Here is a 22,559-nt window from a genome sequence, read left to right on the forward strand (position 1 = left end):
AAAGACGCGCGGGCGGGGAGTTGCCGTGCGCAGCCCGTTGGGCCGCGGGGCGAGCAGCCCCCCTCCCCCCTTCCCCGGTGAGACCCGCTGGTGGGAGGCCGGGTAGTGGGGGAAAGAGAAAACTCGCCTTCGCGGTCCGGGATTTTCTTGTTTTGCGCGCGGCTATCCCCGCCTACGCCTGTATGTTGGCGCAGGGGACTTGTCATCCAAACTTCAAAACAAAGTCGGATGACACAGCACTTTCCGCAAAATTTCTTGATTCGGGCTCGTACGCAGATCACTGTATTGTCACTAAGACTACTGGCACGATCCTAACTCTAGCGGGTGATACTGGGCCCTTATATATTCAGAGAGCTGGGCTCTAGGATATTCGGAAAAGTTCGAGAATATATTCTTTTACACCTTCTAAAATATACTCGACATTATTATCCGCCGTAACAATAAGTTCTGCAGCTATAGCATAAGTAGTAAAGGCGCGAAATTTGAAAACTTAAATTTCAAATTATTTTCAGAATTAATAATTAATAATTTGAATAACTAAATTTATCTCGCTTCAACTCCAAAATAAAAGCTACCTAATGCTGTATAAATACACAAAATTTAATAACTTTATTATTGAAACAATTGTAATTTAAGACTTTGTTGAAATTGGAATTTTAAATTTTGCGCCCTTGCTACACATGCTGTAATTGCTCGCAGCGCCTTTCGAAACGCAACTCAAATACTCGTTGTTCTGAATGGAGTTCAACTACTCGACAACAGATGGCGTTACTACTTCACTTAATTTTCAAGTTAAGGAATTGGAAAAGCCCTTATATCTTTAAAAATACGCCCTTTAAGTTAAAACGGGAACTTTCTTGTTCGAGAGGGGATAAAGGGCTATTGCACTATATAAGTCCCTTTATCGTATCGGGAATCCTTTTTAAGTTTTATCAGCACACACATTTTATCAACTTAGTTTTATTATATATAATGATGTTTGTACAGATCACCAATTCAAAGCAATATTGGAAGGTTTTTTGAAAGATTTTACAAGTTACTGCAATTGTTTGGCTATAATAAATAATAATAGCAAGAAAGTAATCATTTGCGGTGATTTCAATATGAATATTCTTCAAGATTCTCCTACTTCATTAAACTTTCAGCGTCTAAGCAACGAATTTAATCTAAAAATTGCAATTAAACCACCCACCAGATCCAAAAGTGGGACATGTATCGACAATATTCTGTATAGCATACGTGGAAGCAAATTTAAAATAATTGAGCTGGGTGTTTCAGATCACACAGCTCAATTAATGACTTGTCCAGTGAAAAAATCTTGTACTTTAAATACGGGTATACATTTAAACTTGATTATAGTCAAGTTCAAGTTTCTTCAAAAATTGTTTAAATAAAATCTTTAAGTTTTTCTGAATCGTTTAAATCAAATGATGCAAACGAGAGCTTTGACAGTTTTTATAATCTTTTTACACTATTTTATAATTTATGTTTCCCAACAATTAGATGTAAAGTATCCACAGAAGTCAAACCGAGGTGGCTTACTCGAGGCATTAAGCTATGTAGTAAAAAGAGGCGTGAAATCCCTTGGAAATATAGATTAAAACCAAATAAAACAACGAAAGGAGTTGTAAAAGGAGAAGAATGTGTACTAAAGATATGGAAGGACTATTTTGAAAGTTTATTTGAAAAAAAGGAAGGAAATAAGAAAGATTTCTGCTATAGCGAAGAAAAAGAGAATGAGATGGAAGGCGAAATTGAAATGTTCGAAATTGTGGAAGCACTTAAGAGTATGAAAGCGGGAAAGGCTGCTGGGTGTGATAGAGTGTCGGTCGAGATGCTTAAAGCAGGAAAAGGCGTAGTAGCTAGTCAGTTGTACTGCCTTTTCAATTTGTGTTGGAGAAGCGGCCGAGTACCAAAAGATTGGTGTAAGGCTGTTATCGTGCCACTTTACAAAGGAAAAGGGTCACAGCTGGACTGCAAAAATTATCGTGGTATAAGCCTGCTTAGCGTCGTCGGCAAATTGTATGCTAAGGTATTGATTAATAGAGTCAGGAATGAAACTGATGACAAAATATGGGATGCTCAAGCGGGATTTCGAAAGGGAATGGGATGTACTGATCAGGTCTTTTCCTTGCGGTGCATAGCCGAAAAGTTTTTGGCCAAGAGTCAAAAAGTCTATTGCACATTCGTAGATCTGGAAAAGGCCTATGACAGAGTTGAGAGGAATGAATTGTGGTCAGCACTTTCTATGCATGGGGTGAGCAGTCTCTTAATACGAGCACTGAAATCCTTATATGAGGATTCGAGTGCTTGTGTCAGGATAAACGGAGCGCACACTGAGTGGTTTAAGATTGAGAAAGGCGTTAGGCAAGGATGTGTTGCGTCACCGTGGCTGTTCAACCTATTTATGGATAGCTGTTTGACAGATTTGAAAGAGTCTAAAAGTGGATTAAGGATGAATGAGTTACTCGTCAAATGTCTGCTCTATGCCGACGATCAGGTTATACTGGCGTCATCAGCGGAGGAGTTACAGGAGATGGTAAACTGTATGCATGAAGCTTTAAAAGAGAAAGGAATGAAAGTGAACGTAAGTAAAACTAAAACACTGGTTTTTGAAATGGAGAAAGAAATGACAGCATGTAATATTTTGATTGGAGGAGAAAAAGTGGAGCAAGTGAAAGAGTTTGTATATCTAGGATCAAAGTTTACATCAGATGGCAAGTATGATAGTGATATTGAAAGGAGAGTGAACGCGGGGAACATGGTGAATGGAGCTTTGCATGCCTTTATGAGCAGTCAGAAACTATCCAAAAAGGCTCGACTGGCTGTGCACAGGGGCGTGTTGGTCCCGACATTAATGTATGGGAGTGAAAGTTGGGTATGGCAAAAGAAGCATGAAAGCAGAATAAATGCAGTGGAAATGAGAGCGTTAAGGAGTATGATGGGTGTGAAATTGAGTGACAGGATAAGGAACAGCGTGATAAGGGAATGTTGTGATTTGAAAGAAGATGTAGTTACAGGAATAGAAAAGGGTATGTTAAGATGGTTCGGTCATGTGGAGAGGATGAATGAAAGCAGGTTGACTAAGCAGATATACAAGGAGAGTGTGGAGGGAAAGGTCGGAGTGGGAAGACCTAGACGAACGTATCTTGATCAAATTAAGGACGTCCTGGTAAAGGGTCAGGTCAAAAGTACCCGAAACCGCCGAGCTTGTATGAAGAGAGTTATGAATGTGGACGAAGCGAAAGAAGTATGCAGAGATCGTGGCAAGTGGAAAGAGGTAGTCTCTGCCTACCCCTCCGGGAAAGAGGCGTGATTTTATGTATGTATGTATGTATGTAAAACAACGAAGATGAAGTTTAAACAATACAACGAAAGATATAAACAAATTATTAAATTAACTCAAAAAGCCCAAAACAGTCATTATACAAATCGTAATAAGTCAAAGGCAACTTGGAAAATGATTAATACAATGAAAGCTAATATACCTAAAAACTATATAATAGGAATACATATAGATAAGAAATACACAACAAATGCAAAATTAATAGCGGATCATTTTAATAATTACTATGCAACATTAGCTCAAGGAAATGTATCGAAATTGAAATGTAATAAATCAATCTACAACTCTAAATCCAGTAAATCCGTTTTCATGCAGCCTACTTAACAGATGACTTAGTCAAAGTTATAATGAATCTTAAAAATACGAATAGTACTGGATATGATGAGATTCAGACACGTATATTAAAAGAGTGGCACCTATTATAGCTTCCGTTTTAAGTGACATTATGAATAAATGCAATGCAAGTGGAATTTTTCCAGAGAAATTAAAAATATCTATCATAAAACCATTATTTAAAAAAAATATAATACCAATGTAAGTAACTATAGACCAGTCTTTCTCAAAGTGGGCGATAACGCCCCCTTGTGGGCGCTGCAGGTCTCAAGGCGGTAAGAGACCCAGAAAGAAAATTGGGGCGTTGTGTAGAGGCGGGGGGAAGTGATTTGTTATTTTATTTAGCTAGGAGGCCTCTTAAAGAACTTCAAGAGCTCTCGACTCACAACAACAACTTGTGAATATCAACTAATATGAATTAAAAGATTGCTCAAACTCGGTTCTATATTTCTCTCCGCGTAACGTAGTATATAAACTACGTACGCCGTAGTTTATATATCTGTGCTATTTTATTGAATGTAGAAAAAATTAAAATCATGTCAATCGGTCGCTCCGTTTCGTAATGAAAGTAGACACAAACAAACAAATGAAAAGACAACAGACACACTTTCACACACAGTTATTAAATAACTATTAAAATGCGCACAATTTGGGTTATTTATCAAAAACGTGCATTCCTGTATCAGTCGGCTGGTTCATTGAATACTTGTTCGGACTTGTTGAGTACCATTGGCGTCGAATGAGATGAACGAGTTTATGCATGTTTGTTTTATTCCTGACGGTGCGTGTTGCCTAAGCATTCCTATATAAACAATGTAATATTTATTTTATTTTCATTTGTGGTTTCGCGAAACAGATGAGTAGTACTTACGCCTCCTTTACACTACTCGCGAAGTTGAACGTATTTCTCAAAGCAAAACAATGTCGGAAGTAAAAAAGAAGAGACGGCAATACAGTGCGGAATATATCAAATTCGGATTTATTAAAAATCCCACAAACCCATCGTCGCCTTTGTGTTCTATGTCTAAAAACATTTTCGAATGAAGCAATGAAGCCTTCAAGGCTGCAAGATCATTTAAATAAAATGCATCCAGATAAGAAAGACAAGAATGTAGCATATTTTCAAGACCTAGGGAAGAAGCATAATACTCAGCCAAGTGTAGCAAAACTATTTTCGGCGGCTGCTAAGCAAGATGACGACGGACTTCGAGCTTCGTACAATATCTCTTTGTTAATTGCTCAAAAAGGCAAACCACATAACATCGGAGAAGAGTTAATATTGCCAGCAATAAATGAAGTAATAATTACTGTGCTTCATAACCGCAGATATTATCCGAAAAATTCCTTTGAGTAATAATTCTGTGCAAAAACGAATTGATGAAATGGCAGAAAACATTGAAAAATCATTGTGCGATCACCTGAGGACAAGTCAATTCTCAATTCAGCTCGATGAGTCCACTTTACCAACTAATGAAGCATTGTTGTTGTCTTACGTGAGGTTTATTAAAGATGAGAAAATATGTGAAGAACTATTTATTATTTGCTAGAAATTTAGAGACCGATACAAAAGGTGAAACCATATTCAATACATTGGAAAATTTTAGCGATGAGAAAGGGATTCCTTTGAAAAATATTATTTCAGTTGCTACGGATGGCGTTCCGGCTATAACAGGATGCCATAAAGGCTTCATGACTTACTTGACTTAAGGTCCTATGTCCCCTAGCTGGGGCAGAGGGCATCCACAGTGCGTCGCCATCCCGCTCGGTCTTGAGCTTCGCGTTTTATTTCGCTCCAAGTCTTCCCTAGATTCTTCACCTCTGCGATGATTGTCCGCCGCCAGGTCTGTTTAGGGCTGCCACGTTACGCTTTCCTTGGGGATTCCAGTCTAGGGCTTGCCTCGGTATGTGTTCGGGGTCCCTTCAGAGCGTGTGGCCGATCCAGTTCCATTTGCGGCGTTTGATCTGCTGGTCGATCGGAGTCTCACCGCAGCGTTCCCACAGGTCTACGTTGGAGATTTTCTCAGGCCAGTAAAAACCGAGAATACGGCAAAGACAGCGGTTAATGACGACTTGGAGACGGTGCGAGATGTCTTTAGTGACCTTCCACGTCTCACACCCATACAGCAAAACGGTTTTCACATTGGACCAGAATATTTTGAGCTTAACTCTTCTAGTCAGTTTCCGTGATTGCCATACAGGACGGAGCTGTGCGAAGGTCGCTCTTGCCTTGGCGATTCTCGAAGTGATGTCCTCTTCGGTCCCTCCAGTTTCCGACACTACGCTACCGAGGTAGGTGAACTTTTGGACTCTCTCCACAACCTCTGTGCCGATAAGCAATGGTAGCCGATAGCCAGTTGCCCCGCACCTCATTTCCTGGGTTTTCCTGATATTCACTTTTAGTCCAACCTTCAAAGCCTCTCGTCGTAGGTCGTCCAGCTTGGCCTGCATGTCGGCGCGTGTGTGACTCAACAGGCATAGATCATCGGCATAGTCCAAGTCTTCTAAGACATTGGAGAGGCCCCACTCTATGCCGCGGCGCTTGTTGTTGGTCGTGTCATGCATAATGCCATCGAGAACGACAAGGAAGAGGAGAGGCGAAAGAAGACATCCCTGCCGCACACCAGCATGAACCGGTATGTCCTCCGAGACGAGGCCGTTGTGGGTCACTCTACAAGAATAATTTCCGTAGAGGGCCTTTATCAAGTTCGTGATTTTCTCGGGGACTCCAATTTCACGTAGGCTGTTCCAGATACAACTCCATCTGATAGTCGGCTATCCTCGCTCAGTGTTCGCACATTCCAGCAAGCAATTCGTGTCCGTTTTTTCATGCCAAAGGTCGTCGTATTATGATCGGTCCGGTTTTGCACTATTTCTGTTTCTATAATCAATTTAAGTATATTCGGGTAAGCGAGTGATTAGCCCACTATATCCTAGCCCGCTGGTGGGGCTGCCACCTTAGAGCATGCGAGCGTGCTCGGTTTTGTTTCGGGTTTCCTCCCTAGTGAGTAAATTCTGTTTTAAGGCGCAGAAGATTCGCCTTTCGCCCTGCATCCTCAGCTCAGCTGCACCTCAGGGTGGCGGCCGCACGGCGGTGCGGTTGCAGCAGTTCCCAGGAGGGACGGCGTGGACGTGGATGACTCGGACTGGCCAGGGTTCTGCTTTATAAAAAGGTGTTTCGCCACTTAACACAGCAGAAGGTTTCTTGGCATTTTGTAGGTAACACTGTCCTCACAAACAGCAATTCCCACCAAGACCATACCCTAGCTTCCCCCCCCTTAAAGGCTTCATAGCGTACTTAAAAAATAAAATTTCAGATGTCCTTGCTGTACATTGCGTTATTCATAGACAACATTTAGTAGCTAGAAACTTAAGTGAAAAACTATTTCAATCACTGCAATATGTCATCAAAGCAGTCAATAAAATCCGCAACAGCTCTTTGAATGATAGATTATTTCATCAGCTTTGTGTTACTAATGACGAGGATTTCAACCGTTTGTTGTTTCATACTGAAGTTCGTTGGCTATCAAGAGGCAATTGTCTGACTCGATTTGACAACCTGTTTGACTCTGTTATAGAGTTCTTGGAAACTAAAGATACAGAATTGAAAGACAAGCTCATAACGTCAAAGAATGATATAGCTTACATGACAGACTTGTATAAATTGTTCAACGACATGAATCTTCAACTGCAAGGCGATAAACTAAATTTAATTAAAACAAAAAACGTCGTTGCTGCTTTCGCAGCCATACTGCTTCTACACAAAAAGAATCTGGGCAGACGTGAGTTTCACAATTTCCCAAATTTATCAGTATCATGCAGTAACGACGAATTGTTTGCCTACTGCCAACATTTGGAAAACCTCCACATTGATTTCACCGAACGATACCAGGACATTTTGAACTTGAAAATACCAGACTGGGTGTTAGATCCGTTTTCAAATGTCAACACAGCAATGTCATCTCAGCTGGAAGGAGAGCTTATAGAATTGACAACAAACGGGGAAATAAAAATTTTGGCTACAAAAACCGATCCCGCAATTGTACCCAGGATTGTGGTACATTAAATTAAATAAATAATTTCTTTATTTCTGTACCAACTTACATCAAACATATTTGTGACCGAGATCTCCTTTTAAGTAAGGAATTACCTGTGTTAGGAGATCCCGCTCTTCAATAACAACAAGTATTTAAGTTTACGTAGTACATATTTAAAGCTTAATTATTATTAATAGTACAAATATTAACTGAGTCTAAATGTTAATTTTGTTTAATACAATTTTACTAAGTAACTGTTTTATGTAAGTGTAGGTATAAATGTGTGTATTTTTTTTTACGTTATTATTTATATGTTTAATTGTTCACACAGGGTTTCAATTTCGTCGTAGTTTAGAGATTTTAAATGTGTAGTCAAAATTATTTTAGCATTATGTTTAATGTGGGGGTAAAAATTTATTTTTCTATTTACTCTATTATATAGAAGTGCCGATTGTCGAGTGTATTGACGTCTTGCAAAAAGGGTCTTAACAATAGGCAGTGGGACAACGCCATGGTTTCGTCGTCTGCGTAACAAATCTGGTTGAAATGGAACAGTACCATGGAATTTGAGGACTGTATTCAAAATATATAGTCCACGAACCGTGAGTAGATCACACAGGCTATATAGACAAGAAGTGGAAAATGTGTATGGCTTAAAGCACATAACTTTTAATAAGGCTCTTTGGGACCTTTCGACCTCCAATATTTTCGTTTTAGTAGCTCCACCCCATACCGGAATACACTAAACTATGATGGATTGCACAAGTGATAAATAAATTTGTTTCAATAATTTCTTATTAGCGACATGTCTTAAAGATTTAAAAATCCATATCATTTTGCGAATTCTGCTTATGACGAGGTCCAGATGGTCATGCCAAGTAAGTCGCTGGTCAATAAGTACACCTAAGTATTTGACTTTATCTGTTTTATTGATAGTTTCGCAGTCACAATCTATTTTTGCAGAGCCACATGTATGTAATTTTATTTCAAAATTAACTGGCTGAGAGCTTTTATAGTTAGAGAAAGTGACATCATTAGTTTTGGTAGTATTCAAAGTTAATAAATTACATCTCAGCCAATCGGCTACCTTAGTAAGGCCCTCTTCAGTACTTTTGCGGACATCGTCCCATGTATCCCCCGAAAACACTATTGCTGTGTCGTCAGCGTAACAGAAAACTTTACCATTTGAAATTTTTAAGTTACAAAGAGAGTTTATATAGATAAGGAAGAGTGTGGGGCCCAGAACACTGCCTTGAGAAACGCCAAATGTAACAGAAGATTCTTCACTGATATAATTACCTACTTTTACGCTTTGTGTACGATTGCTGAGAAAATCGTTGAATAAAGACAAAGGGAGGCTTCTTACACCAATAGTTTCCATTCTTTGCATAAGAATGGGTATGGAGACAGTATCAAAGGCTTTCTTTAGATCTAAGAAAGCAGTTACACACTTTTTACCTTGACCGACTGTCTGAACGATAAGTCAACTTTTTGTTTGTGATCAGATATCGGTACATCAATAATCGTTAATTTGTAGGGATTTAGGCTCGAGCAGACGTGATCAATTATGGATTTTTTGTTATCTTTCTCTCTAGTACAGTGGTAGGTATCTATGCAATTAAGTATCTTATAATCAGCTTCTTTTAACACTCTTTTATAGTCTATAGCATCTTTTTTGTTCTCAAGGAGATCAATATTAAAAGACATAAGAACGGGCATGGAACATAAACAAGTCACAATTTTAGTATTAATAGACTTTAGTAACGCATTTAATACTGTTGACATTGATATCCTTTTAGCCACCCTTTCCCGTTGCAACGTCTCTTCTTCAGTGATTTCTTGGTTCTCCAGTTATCTTCATGGACGCCGGCAACAGGTTCGTAACGGTACGGATGAATCAGATTGGTGCGAATTGAAAGCTGGCGTCCCACAAGGCGGTATTTTGTCTCCTATTTTGTTCTCAGTTTTTAACTTGCTTTCATCATATATTAACTGTTTCTATCACTTCTATGCTAACGACTTGCAGCTTTATGTACGGTCGCGTTCATAATTGCAGTCATAGTTCGCAAAACTTTATAGCTTGCAGTCACAGCTATCACTCACACATTCACACAAATAACACAATAAACAACAAGCGGTGAAGCGTTGGGTAACGCGTCATCAAGAAGAGGGTAGTGCAAAAATTCGCCGCGCAGCGGCCGTCGTTCGCTTATTAACACAGCGACACGCCACACAGCGGAGATCCATGGTGGAACAGTACGAAAATAATGGCTTCATACCGACCTGAAAATTTGCGGAACAGTTCGATGCTTCAGTGGTTATTGTTCGTCGAGTTTGCACCGTGAGGGACTACACCACAGACAGACAGCAAGAAAGCCGTATTTATCCGAAATAAATAAGCAAAATTAGTTAGTTAGTCAGTCAGTAACTTAGTTCAAATGGCACCTTGAAACATTAAAAATTGTCAGTAACACAAAATTTTTTTTTTTCGGAATCCAAGTACCGCTAGTAACTAGCACAAGCGAGTGTGAGCTAGCGAGATTATCTAATATATCTTAGATCTCACTTGCTCACACGAAGTAATAAAATTGCTACCCAATAACTTTCAAAGGAACCACTACCTATGTTAGGGTCGTGTGCAGACAAACTTTCAACCTTATTGAAATGATATAAGTCTGGCAGTCGCAGGCTTCCTTCTAATAGGCAAATCTTATGCAAATAATGAGAGACGACTATATCTCTATCGACAATTATCGGGCCCAGTTCGGCCATCGTTGATTACCGTCTCTTTCTGTTTTGTTATGTTATATGTCATAGAATAATAAACTGTTTTACTTAGTAATCATTGGTATTAAAGACCGTATTCATTTGATGGAATATTTATTCTGTTTAAATATGCATGTGTGTGTGTATCTAGTGGAACCACAGTGCACGCTATTTTAACCCGTAAGAATTTTAAAACTATGACTGCAGATATGAACGCGATCGTACAGACGAATATTGATAACATGGAACAGGCCATTGATTTGCTGAATCAAAACTTAAATGGAGTCCTAGACTGGTCTAATCGATTTGGCATTTCTGTTAATGTTAAAAAGTGTCAGGCTATAGTAGTTGGCAGTTTCTATCAGATTAATAATATTGACATTAACACTTTGCCACCGCTGACCTTTGACGGAACTATAAATAATAATTGAATTTAGTACTGTTAGGTAACCGACTAAAATACTTTTCCTTACCTACAACGCCATCTAGTATCTTCCTGTGACATCTACACGTCAAGATTGCAACCCCCTCCCGGGCGGTCGCGCCAACAAGTAGTCGATAAAAGATCGAAGTCACGCAAGCTCGCGCGCATAACAAAATTAAAAATACTCAAAAATACCCAAAAGTGATTACTGCTGTGTGATAATTATTCAATTCATTCACCTCTAAGACAAGGAACAGTGCCCCGGGGACAGAAGATTAACAGCAAGCCAAATTCACAAAAAAATTACCTGTAAGTACCTACCCCTTCCTTTTAGTCGGCATTGTTTCTATTTTGGGTGTTAATTTATATCAACAAGCATTAGTTTACGCAACATAATTTGGTTCTTCGAGCCGGATATGTAATTGGCGTTTCAACAGGGTATCAAAATAGATAAATACACATTATTTCACTTGTTAGCCTACGCCTTGTAGGTACCTACTTACGTTTTATTCAACTCATATTTTGCACAAATATTCATTCAATAGTTCTATTTGTTGCAATATTATAGTTATATACGTAGTAATACATCTATACTTATCTATTTCTATCATATTTAATATCTTTACGACTCAATTTAGTGTATTTTTGTGTTGCGGCACGCGTTATACCTACCTACCATTTTCGTTCGTAATTCAAAATGGCTCCGTTGTCGGAACTTGAAATAAAAATTAATACACTTATTAGTCGAAAAGAACGATATTTTAGGCGTGTTCAACAATATTATGATGTAGCTAAAAGTGTAGAGAACAATAGTTTCGAACTTAGCAAATTGTCCGTGCGGGTCACTGACCTCGAGTCCACGCGTGAGATATTTGAAAAAATTGTCGATGAAATTACCGCGTTGCAATTGAAACGTGACCCGAGTTATATTATTTCTGATCAAGAAGTACATGCTTTCGATGATCTTTATTTCGAGATAAAACGAATACTTCAAAAGTTTGATGAATCGTGCTCAAAATCGTCGAAACATAGTGAAATAAAAAACGGATCGGAACGCGGCGCCCAGCCTCGTTTACCTAAAATCGAGTTAGTGCATTTTGATGGAAAATTAGAGAATTGGGTTACATTTCGTGATACATTTTCGAGTTTGATCCATACAAATACTGCGATAGGCGATATCGAAAAATTCTATTATCTATTGTCAGTAGTCAGCGGACCTGCGCTTCAAATCGTTAAAAGTTTGCCTGTATCGAATGATAATTATACCATCGTGTGGACAAGTCTATGTGACAGGTACGAAAACAAACGTGCTATAGCCACGCGTTATTTGGATAAGTTGTTTGCGTTTAAGCCGTTGCCTAATGAGTCTGTAAACGGATTAAATTCATTTTTAGAAACATTTCAGGAGTGTGTTCAGGCCCTTGAATTGTTGAAAATAAATGATTTAGCGGGATTTATTCTATGTTATATCGGACTTCGTAATTTAGACCCGGTTTCTAGACGTGAATTCGAACAAAAAATTGATTCTAAGGAAATACCTATTATTAGAACATTAATCGATTTTGTCAACAATCAAACCCGTATGTTAGAAATGTCAACAAGTACAAGTACCTTTAAGCCCGGTGTTAGTAAGTTGTCTATGTCTTCGTTTTCAAATAAATCTAGTGGTAAACCTAACACGAAAAATATCAATACAAAAACGTGTTTGGCTAGTAATGCGGCCACTGTTAAGGCTGAGCCTACAAACAAAGGCTGTTTGTATTGCAATAAACCTTTTCATTCAATTTATAAATGTTACGAATACATTGCGTTGACACCGGTGCAACGAGTAAACAAAATAAAGGAACTCCGCTTGTGCGAGAACTGTCTCCGTCAAGGTCACGCGCTTAGCGAGTGTCCGTCAAAGATAACGTGTACGGTATGCAAAAGTAAACATCATCACACGTTACATGTTGATTCTAAAATGAATTTAGTGAGTACGGATAGTGATCGTTCTTGTTATGATAATGTTAACAATAATCATGGGACTCAAGTTTCATTGACGTGTTCTACTGGGTCCACAGTAATTTTAGGTACTGCGGTTGTTCATGTATCTGATGTTTTAGGCAAATATCAGCCCGTACGTGTAGTGATCGACAGTGGTTCTCAAACCAGTTTTATGACAAATGATTGTGCACAACGTTTAGGACTTTCGCGTCAAAAGTGCAACACTCAGTTGTTGGGTTTAGGAGGAACAGCTGTTCGTGATCAAGGTGTGGTTTTATGTCAAATCAAACCAACCATATCCAACAACCCCATTTTCAATATTAAAACGGTAGTAATTCCAAAAATTTCTGGTGATATGCCATCGGTCGATTTGTCGGAAGAATTAAAATTCGAATATAAACATTTGGTGTTAGCTGACCCTACCTTTTATTACCCGAGCCGCATCGATATGCTGCTCGGCAGTGACGTATTTCCATTAATTTATGACGGTGGTAAATATCATCCGTCACGACAGGGATTACCTTTGGCGTTAAGTAGTGCGTTTGGTTACGTGATTACCGGTCAGATGACATTAAATAATAATACTCAAAATGTGTCGACTTGCATGTTTACTAGTTCAGCAGAGGTTCATGACTTAATTCAATCTTTTTGGGAGACTGAAACTTTAGCTTGTGACTTACCTAAAAACCCGGAAGACGTCATATCCGAACATATGTTTGTTAAGGAACATAAACGGGATAGTACCGGTCGATACGTGGTGAGTTACCCGTTTAAACCAAACGCTGATTTAGGTGATTCGAAACAAATTGCATTGAAAAGATATCAAAATTTAGAACGAAAATTATCGCGTTTACCTCTTTTGCGAGGAGAGTATAAAAAGTTCATGGATGAGTACGTTTCACTCGGTCACATGGTTTGTGTCGGTGACGTCTCACAAGTGGAGTCAGGGTACGTAATCCCTCACCACTGTGTTCACAAGCCTGACAGTAGTAGTACAAAACTTCGTGTAGTTTTTGACGCCTCCTGTCCAACTACAAACGATAAATCTTTAAATTCTGTTTTATACACAGGTCCAAAACTGCAAGCTGACCTTGTGGAATTATTAATTCGTTTTCGATTACGTGAAATTTCATTGTGCGGTGACATTTCAAAGATGTACCGTTGTATATTGATTGATACATCTCAACGTAAATTTCAGCATATACTGTGGCGTGATTCGCCCAGCGAACCTATAAAGGTGTACGAACTGTGCACAGTGACGTACGGGGTAGTGAGTAGCCCGTTTTTGGCGATCCGTACGTTGCAACAGTTAGCTGCGGACGAAGGCAGTCGCTTTCCCGACGCTGCCCGCGCTCTGCGCGAAGGGTTTTATGTCGACGATTTCCTTTGGTCAGTAGATAGTGTAGAAGAAGCATTGAAACTTCAGCAAGAGCTTGTTGAATTACTCAAATTGGGCGGATTTGAATTGCGTAAATGGTCGAGTAATAGCGTTCAGGTACTCAAAAAACTGCCTAGCGATCAACTCGAGCCCCCGGTTCAATTTGATGATGGTAAAACCTTGTCGATTAAAATCCTTGGTTTACATTGGTTACCGGAAGAAGACGCATTTTCTTTCCGTACTACACAGATGACAACGAATGTCACGAAACGTTCGGTGCTTTCTGAAATAGCTAAGCTATTTGATCCCTTGGGATTCGCTGCGCCATGCACATTCCTTGCTAAGCATTTTATGCAAAAACTATGGTGCGCGCAACTAGGATGGGATGATTCTCTCCCTAAGACTTTACTTGATGAATGGTTAACCTATTCATCTCAAATACCGTTGTTATCGAAATTGAGACATAATCGGCATCTTTTTATCAAACACCATACGGTAGCTCAAGTAGTAGGTTTTTGTGATGCTTCAGTGGCTGGATTCGCAGCCACCGTGTATATTCGCAGTCAGGATGCACATGGGAATGTGAGCGTGAGTTTACTGTTATCTAAATCTAAGGTCTCGCCCTTAAAAACAGTATCAATCCCTCGTCTTGAATTGATAGCTGCTCATTTATTGTCAAAGGTTCTATGCTATGTGGTGGCTATGTTGTCTAAAGACGTGCAGATCGATGAGGTGTTAGCGTTCACCGACAGTTCGGTGGCACTGACGTGGATAAATACGCCTGCATTCAAGTTAAAAACCTTTATTGCTAACAGGGTTACTAAAATTAATGAAAATCCATATGAGCTGCAGTGGTATCACGTCAATGGTACTGATAATCCCGCCGATGTGTGCTCTCGCGGTGCCACCCCGGCGCAATTACTTGAGATCGCGGATCAGTGGCTCCGTGGCCCACACTGGTTGTATGAACCACGACAAACATGGCCGGTGCGGACAATTGATGAGTTTAGAGGTGAACCATTAGAACTCAAACCTGTCAAACATAATTATACATTGCTGAGTGAAGGTTCCAACGTAAAAACGGATTTTTACTCAATAATTCTTAAATTTTCAAATTTTAATCGATTATTGCGTGTATTTGCTTGGTGTCTGAGATTCATAAATAATTCTATAGTTTCTTCCCTTAATAGAACAAAAGGTGCCTTGCTTACCGCTGAATTAAATCAATCTCATGATAAAGTTATTCAAATAGTTCAACTTAATCATTTTCAACATGACATTGAATCTTTAAAGAAAGGCAATCAATGCTCTCAAAGTCTACGTAAACTCGACCCGTTCATAGATAGCCGTGGTCTCCTCATGGTGGGGGGTAGACTTTCACAAGCAGACTTGCCATTTACTCAACGTCACCCAGTGATTTTGCCTAAAAATTCGCACTTTACTAATATTTTGATAGACTATTATCACACTGTCTATTTACATACTGGGCCTAGGTCACTTCAAAATATACTAGCTCAAAGATATTGGATTGTAGCTGCCAGGTGTATAATACGGTCTCGTCTGTCAAGATGTATTAGATGCTTTAAAAATAGGCCCTCTATTAATCAACCTAAGATGGGTTCTTTACCTAAATGCCGTTTACAAGATGTATACCCATTTCACACAGTCGGTGTCGATATGGGAGGTCCATTTTACATTAAAGAGTCAACTCGACGTAACGCAAAAATATCAAAGTATAGCGGGGCGAGATTGAGAAGTAAAAGCCAACTGCGGGATAACAACTTTACTTCGGTAACTTATAAAAAGAAATAACAAAACTCGCTCGCTAATAAGAGGTGCACACCGCACCGGTCCGCGCGTTGTTTAAAGACTGACTTGTTCAATGAGGCGCACGGGCGGTCCTCTGCGCGGGCGCTGGGAACGGCGTGGTATGGACGAGGGGGGCGGAGGGTGACGCGATGTCTCCCCGGAAGGGCCTACAATGTTGCCCGCTATATCCTCCCCCTCCAAGTTACATGGTCGACCCGACTGTGACTTGGCTGGTCTACCGCGATGGCGCTGATGCGCAATAACAGGAGATTTACCCACGTAACGCGTTAAGGCGCTGGCATCTCCGGTATCAATGTGGTGAACAGCAAACTGAGTGGGTCCTCCCCCTGGAGTGAAAATGTCCTCATTGACATTTAGAAGGTTGGACAGCTGCTGTCGTTCGTCCTTACCTAAGTGGAATCCTTCATCCTCGCGAAGATCCACAGACGAGCAATGCAGAGGTACGTATGACCTACCACCATTAGGTTCAAACACGATGGGCTGAGGGGCCCTATCGTGGTTCGTAAACCATATACCGCGAGAAAAATCTAATACCATGCCAGCGTCCTGAATAAAATTCATTCCCAACAAACTTTCAGTAGCATTGGGCAACATTATAAACATAACATCTAAAGAGACATCGCGTACCCTAACCCTAACTTGCGTACGTTCAACAATTTGCGCAACTGCCCGCCCGTCCGCGTATTTAAGCTCAGTAAATACATTTTCAAACTTATGGCCATACTTAACTAAATGAGCTCTAAGACTAACACTGCCTATACAATGTTTGGCACCTGTGTCTATAAGCACTTTACCACGTTCACCATAAATTTCTATTTCTAACAAAGGTCGCACTCGCGAATCTATATTAACACTATTTGCAGAAACAGATTGAAACGAAGTTGATACGGACGGAATAGTCTAAGATCCGGCTGCAAAATCACTACGTTCATCGCGTAGTTAATCAAACTCACATTTTAACATACATTTATGAATAGGATAATACATAGATAATAGGGTGCCAGTCAATAAGTGGCCGCAAGTAATTTTAATTAAATTAATGTTAATTAATTTTCCAAAAAAAATTTCGTTCACTTGTTTTTTAAATAAAATATCATCCACATCATAGAAATGTATGTAAAGAATTCGAAAATCAATGGGTGCCGTTACACACTCGGCCGCAACTACTACGCAGCCAGGTGTAAACAGGTAATATTTTGGTCTATTTATACGTTCATGTCGTACACGCATGTTTTTTATATCAAATTAAAGCTAATTTTTTTTTTAATATGATGATATATCGCTGCCTGTGAATAAATGGCCGCAAATTAGGGTTGCTAGCTGTTAAAAACTCGAGGTATCCGAGATAAAGTGAAAGAGAGTTAGCGCGTAACGCCACTTGTTAGACAAGGATGGCGAGTACCAGCTGTGCGAGTATTTGAAGCCATTGCGCACGCGTCAATAGATTGGGTTCTCAGCCAGCGATGCAAACAGTAATACGAACGACTTTACATTTACTCCAAAATTATAATTAAGTAATTAATATTCTGCAAAAAAAAATGAAAATAAGAAAATATTTATTTCATAATAAAACATTGTTTATTGATCAAGTAAAAATGAAAAAAGCGTACTTATAAAGAATAGAATTTTGAGTATGTTTTATTTTTTTTACAAAAAAGATACTACGCATAGAACCAAGAAAAATTAACTCAGATCCAGAATAATTTCTCTGCATCTCAATGCTTTTTATGTGCGCTGCCTTTTAATTATGGATTTTCCTTTATATTTTGGTTGACTGGAAGAAATCCCATTGGGGATAAGTCCGCCATTGTACCGCATATTCTTCTAAATCCAATAACTGTTTTGCAATTTGTTTTATTTATTTTTATGTGCAATAAAGAGTTTACAAACAAACAAACAAACAAACAATTTCTTGGCTCAATAATTTATTCTCTTGACTCCAAACTGTTGAGAACCCTATCTATACGCGTGCGCAATGGCTTCAAATACTCGCACAGCTGGTACTCGCCATCCTTGTCTAACAAGTGGCGTTACGCGCTAACTCTCTTTCACTTTATCTCGGATACCTCGAGTTTTTAACAGCTAGCAACCCTAATTTGCGGCCATTTATTCACAGGCAGCGATATATCATCATATTAAAAAAAAAATTAGCTTTAATTTGATATAAAAAACATGCGTGTACGACATGAACGTATAAATAGACCAAAATATTACCTGTTTACACCTGGCTGCGTAGTAGTTGCGGCCGAGTGTGTAACGGCACCCATTGATTTTCGAATTCTTTACATACATTTCTATGATGTGGATGATATTTTATTTAAAAAACAAGTGAACGAAATTTTTTTTGGAAAATTAATTAACATTAATTTAATTAAAATTACTTGCGGCCACTTATTGACTGGCACCCTATTATCTATGTATTATCCTATTCATAAATGTATGTTAAAATGTGAGTTTGATTAACTACGCGATGAACGTAGTGATTTTGCAGCCGGATCTCGTACTAGAACCGGTTCTGTCTTTTTACAAGTCGAGCAGTTGGATCGGATCACGCCAGGCGCACCGCACCCGAAACACGCGATAGTTGAGACGCGTGGTTCTCCATCAGTGCCAAGTTTCTGTTTGGCTAACTTTTCACAGGCATATTTCAGATGACCATACTTTTTACAGTAATTTCAGTGTGGCCGAGATTTATTCTTATAAGATATTGTCGACTGCGAAGCCGTCGGAGAAATAGGTACAGTAGTAGGCTTTGCGGTCGAACATAACGGTTTAACATCACTGGTCGATGTTCGGCTTTCATCCAAAATATCTTCAATGCGACGGGCCATAGTAATAAGCTCAGCGAAGGTAGAAAATTCCAAACGCGAAACCTTTTCACGAATACGTCGATGTAGCAAACATACATACATACATAAAATCACGCCTCTTTCCCGGAGGGGTAGGCAGAGACTACCTCTTTCCACTTGCCACGATCTCTGCATACTTCTTTCGCTTCGTCCACATTCATAACTCTCTTCATACAAGCTCGGCGGTTTCGGGTACTTTTGACCTGACCCTTTACCAGGACGTCCTTAATTTGATCAAGATACGTTCGTCTAGGTCTTCCCACTCCGACCTTTCCCTCCACACTCTCCTTGTATATCTGCTTAGTCAACCTGCTTTCATTCATCCTCTCCACATGACCGAACCATCTTAACATACCCTTTTCTATTCCTGTAACTACATCTTCTTTCACATCACAACATTCCCTTATCACGCTGTTCCTTATCCTGTCACTCAATTTCACACCCATCATACTCCTTAACGCTCTCATTTCCACTGCATTTATTCTGCTTTCATGCTTCTTTTGCCATACCCAACTTTCACTCCCATACATTAATGTCGGGACCAACACGCCCCTGTGCACAGCCAGTCGAGCCTTTTTGGATAGTTTCTGACTGCTCATAAAGGCATGCAAAGCTCCATTCACCATGTTCCCCGCGTTCACTCTCCTTTCAATATCACTATCATACTTGCCATCTGATGTAAACTTTGATCCTAGATATACAAACTCTTTCACTTGCTCCACTTTTTCTCCTCCAATCAAAATATTACATGCTGTCATTTCTTTCTCCATTTCAAAAACCAGTGTTTTAGTTTTACTTACGTTCACTTTCATTCCTTTCTCTTTTAAAGCTTCATGCATACAGTTTACCATCTCCTGTAACTCCTCCGCTGATGACGCCAGTATAACCTGATCGTCGGCATAGAGCAGACATTTGACGAGTAACTCATTCATCCTTAATCCACTTTTAGACTCTTTCAAATCTGTCAAACAGCTATCCATAAATAGGTTGAACAGCCACGGTGACGCAACACATCCTTGCCTAACGCCTTTCTCAATCTTAAACCACTCAGTGTGCGCTCCGTTTATCCTGACACAAGCACTCGAATCCTCATATAAGGATTTCAGTGCTCGTATTAAGAGACTGCTCACCCCATGCATAGAAAGTGCTGACCACAATTTATTCCTCTCAACTCTGTCATAGGCCTTTTCCAGATCTACGAATGTGCAATAGACTTTTTGACTCTTGGCCAAAAACTTTTCGGCTATGCACCGCAAGGAAAAGACCTGATCAGTACATCCCATTCCCTTTCGAAATCCCGCTTGAGCATCCCATATTTTGTCATCAGTTTCATTCCTGACTCTATTAATCAATACCTTAGCATACAATTTGCCGACGACGCTAAGCAGGCTTATACCACGATAATTTTTGCAGTCCAGCTGTGACCCTTTTCCTTTGTAAAGTGGCACGATAACAGCCTTACACCAATCTTTTGGTACTCGGCCGCTTCTCCAACACAAATTGAAAAGGCAGTACAACTGACTAGCTACTACGCCTTTTCCTGCTTTAAGCATCTCGACCGACACTCTATCACACCCAGCAGCCTTTCCCGCTTTCATACTCTTAAGTGCTTCCACAATTTCGAACATTTCAATTTCGCCTTCCATCTCATTCTCTTTTCCTTCGCTATAGCAGAAATCTTTCTTATTTCCTTCCTTTTTTTCAAATAAACTTTCAAAATAGTCCTTCCATATCTTTAGTACACATTCTTCTCCTTTCACAACGCTACCATCCTGGCATCTGATCCTAGTCAGCTCTCTGGTTATAGTATTTCCTCGGGCTGACCTTACGGATTTCCAGAATACTTTCAGATTTGACTGAAAGTCTTCTGATAGCCTTTTATCAAAATCCTCTTTATACTCTTCTTTCTTTCTAATCACAGCTTTCTTAACCAAATCTTTCATTTTCTTATATTCCTTACGTGCTTCATTCACATCTTCATCTATAACCTCTTGCATTCTTAAGTTAGCTTTTGCTGCTAACAAATCCAGCCATGCTTTCTTCTTTAATCGCACAAGTTCTTGCACATCTTTACTCATCCACGCATTTTTGTGATTTTTTCCTTTCCTTCTTCTACTTACACCACACACTTCAACAGCTACTTTCACAATTCTTTCTTTAAATGTAGCAAACCGTACGTCATATCTAATTGCACGGTCATCGACAGGGAATGAAGGGGTAACTGTGACATTAATGCCCTGATGTGACATATGAAAAGGTCTGTAGCTTCGTTACTACGCTGTTCCCTTTCAAATATTTTTCTATAAATTTTGTGTGGGGGCAACCTTGGTCCAAACGTCTGTTTGAGTGCTTCGATGGCGGCAGACCAGGTTGGGGTATGATCCTTCACACCCTGCCACCATATCGCAGCCAACCCGGTGAGTAACATAGGCAAGCCACGCAAGGCGTTTTCGTCGCTTACTCCAACACAATCTTTATAGACCTCTATGGCGTCTACAAAAGATTCCACGTTGCTTGACTTCTCGCCGTCGAATCGTGTTGTGCATTTTGCGAAATTTCCATGTAAGGAACTACTTAAAGTTGGTGGGCCATTTACCCTTTCCATTAAAAATCTCAGCTGCTCGGTTGTTATCATGATCGGAGCAAGCGGAGGCAATGAAACAGCCTCTGGCGCAGGTGCAGGTTGTTGTACAGCCTCCGGAGTGGGCGGCGGCGACGACACCACATTAGCTTGGGCCGCGCCCGCCGACGGACTATCTGCGCGAGATCTCGTAAGCACCATGGTAACACGATGAAGCAATACGTGTATGTCGAAATAAGAGTTCACGAAAGTCCAGACGCACTATCACAACGTTCACCAGTCTTTATAAATAATGTCCAACACACACAATAGTTGTATAAAAAGTCTTAAAAAGTCAGGCCGCGTAAAAAAAGTCGTAACTATTGTAGTACCTACACATGTATCGCAAAACAAAACAGAAACACTGTCGCGATAGGTTCCCAAACGGTTTTTTTTTTTTTTGGGTACACTAAAACTTTTTGGTAAGTTTTTGTTCACTGCAGGTAGGTAAAGTCTCAACACAAAAGAGTATTTAGGTACGTTAACTGTTCACGTACCCAAACAACGGTTCCTTTTTTTATGGTACACGAAACTATTTTTGGGCGTGGTATGGACGAGGGGGGCGGAGGGTGACGCGATGTCTCCCCGGAAGGGCCTACAATGTTGCCCGCTATAAAAGGCGTATTTATGTCTTTTTGTTTGTTACTCAACGCGAGCAGTACATCTCGAAGTAGTCTCTGCGTTAACTACTGAATGCTTCGGTTTAAAGAACTTTATTCTCATTAAGACTTTTACAACGCCACTTACATGAGAATTAATTTTAGGTTGATAATAATGTTCAAAACACTTAATAAAGAACAGATCACTATGTACTTAATAACAATTAATAAAAAGAAAAAAAAAAAAAAAATTAAATGAATATTTTGTTACAACTATAAATTTACAATATGCTGGGCTAATTTGCTTTTAAAAGCTCCAAGAGATTTGATATTTTTTATATCTGATGGTAGTTTGTTAAAAATCTGTGCTCCCTCAAACGTAAACATTCGCTTG

At 39.6% G+C, this 22,559-nt stretch overlaps 1 protein-coding gene and 1 pseudogene across 1 annotated transcript; both read right to left on the minus strand.

The window, feature by feature from the left end:
- Positions 1–5,374: 5,374 nt before the first annotated feature.
- Positions 5,375–16,691, minus strand: LOC132904200 (uncharacterized; annotated as a pseudogene).
- Positions 16,692–21,089: 4,398 nt separating this feature from the next.
- LOC132904201 (activity-regulated cytoskeleton associated protein 2-like) lies at positions 21,090–21,728 on the minus strand. Its single transcript, XM_060954116.1, has one exon. It carries the CDS (start codon positions 21,726–21,728, stop codon positions 21,090–21,092), a length of 639 nt encoding a protein of 212 aa, XP_060810099.1.
- Positions 21,729–22,559: the final 831 nt, after the last annotated feature.

Source organism: Amyelois transitella, chromosome W (genome assembly GCF_032362555.1).
Source record: "Amyelois transitella isolate CPQ chromosome W, ilAmyTran1.1, whole genome shotgun sequence".
In the NCBI taxonomy this organism is placed as follows: domain Eukaryota; kingdom Metazoa; phylum Arthropoda; class Insecta; order Lepidoptera; family Pyralidae; genus Amyelois; species Amyelois transitella.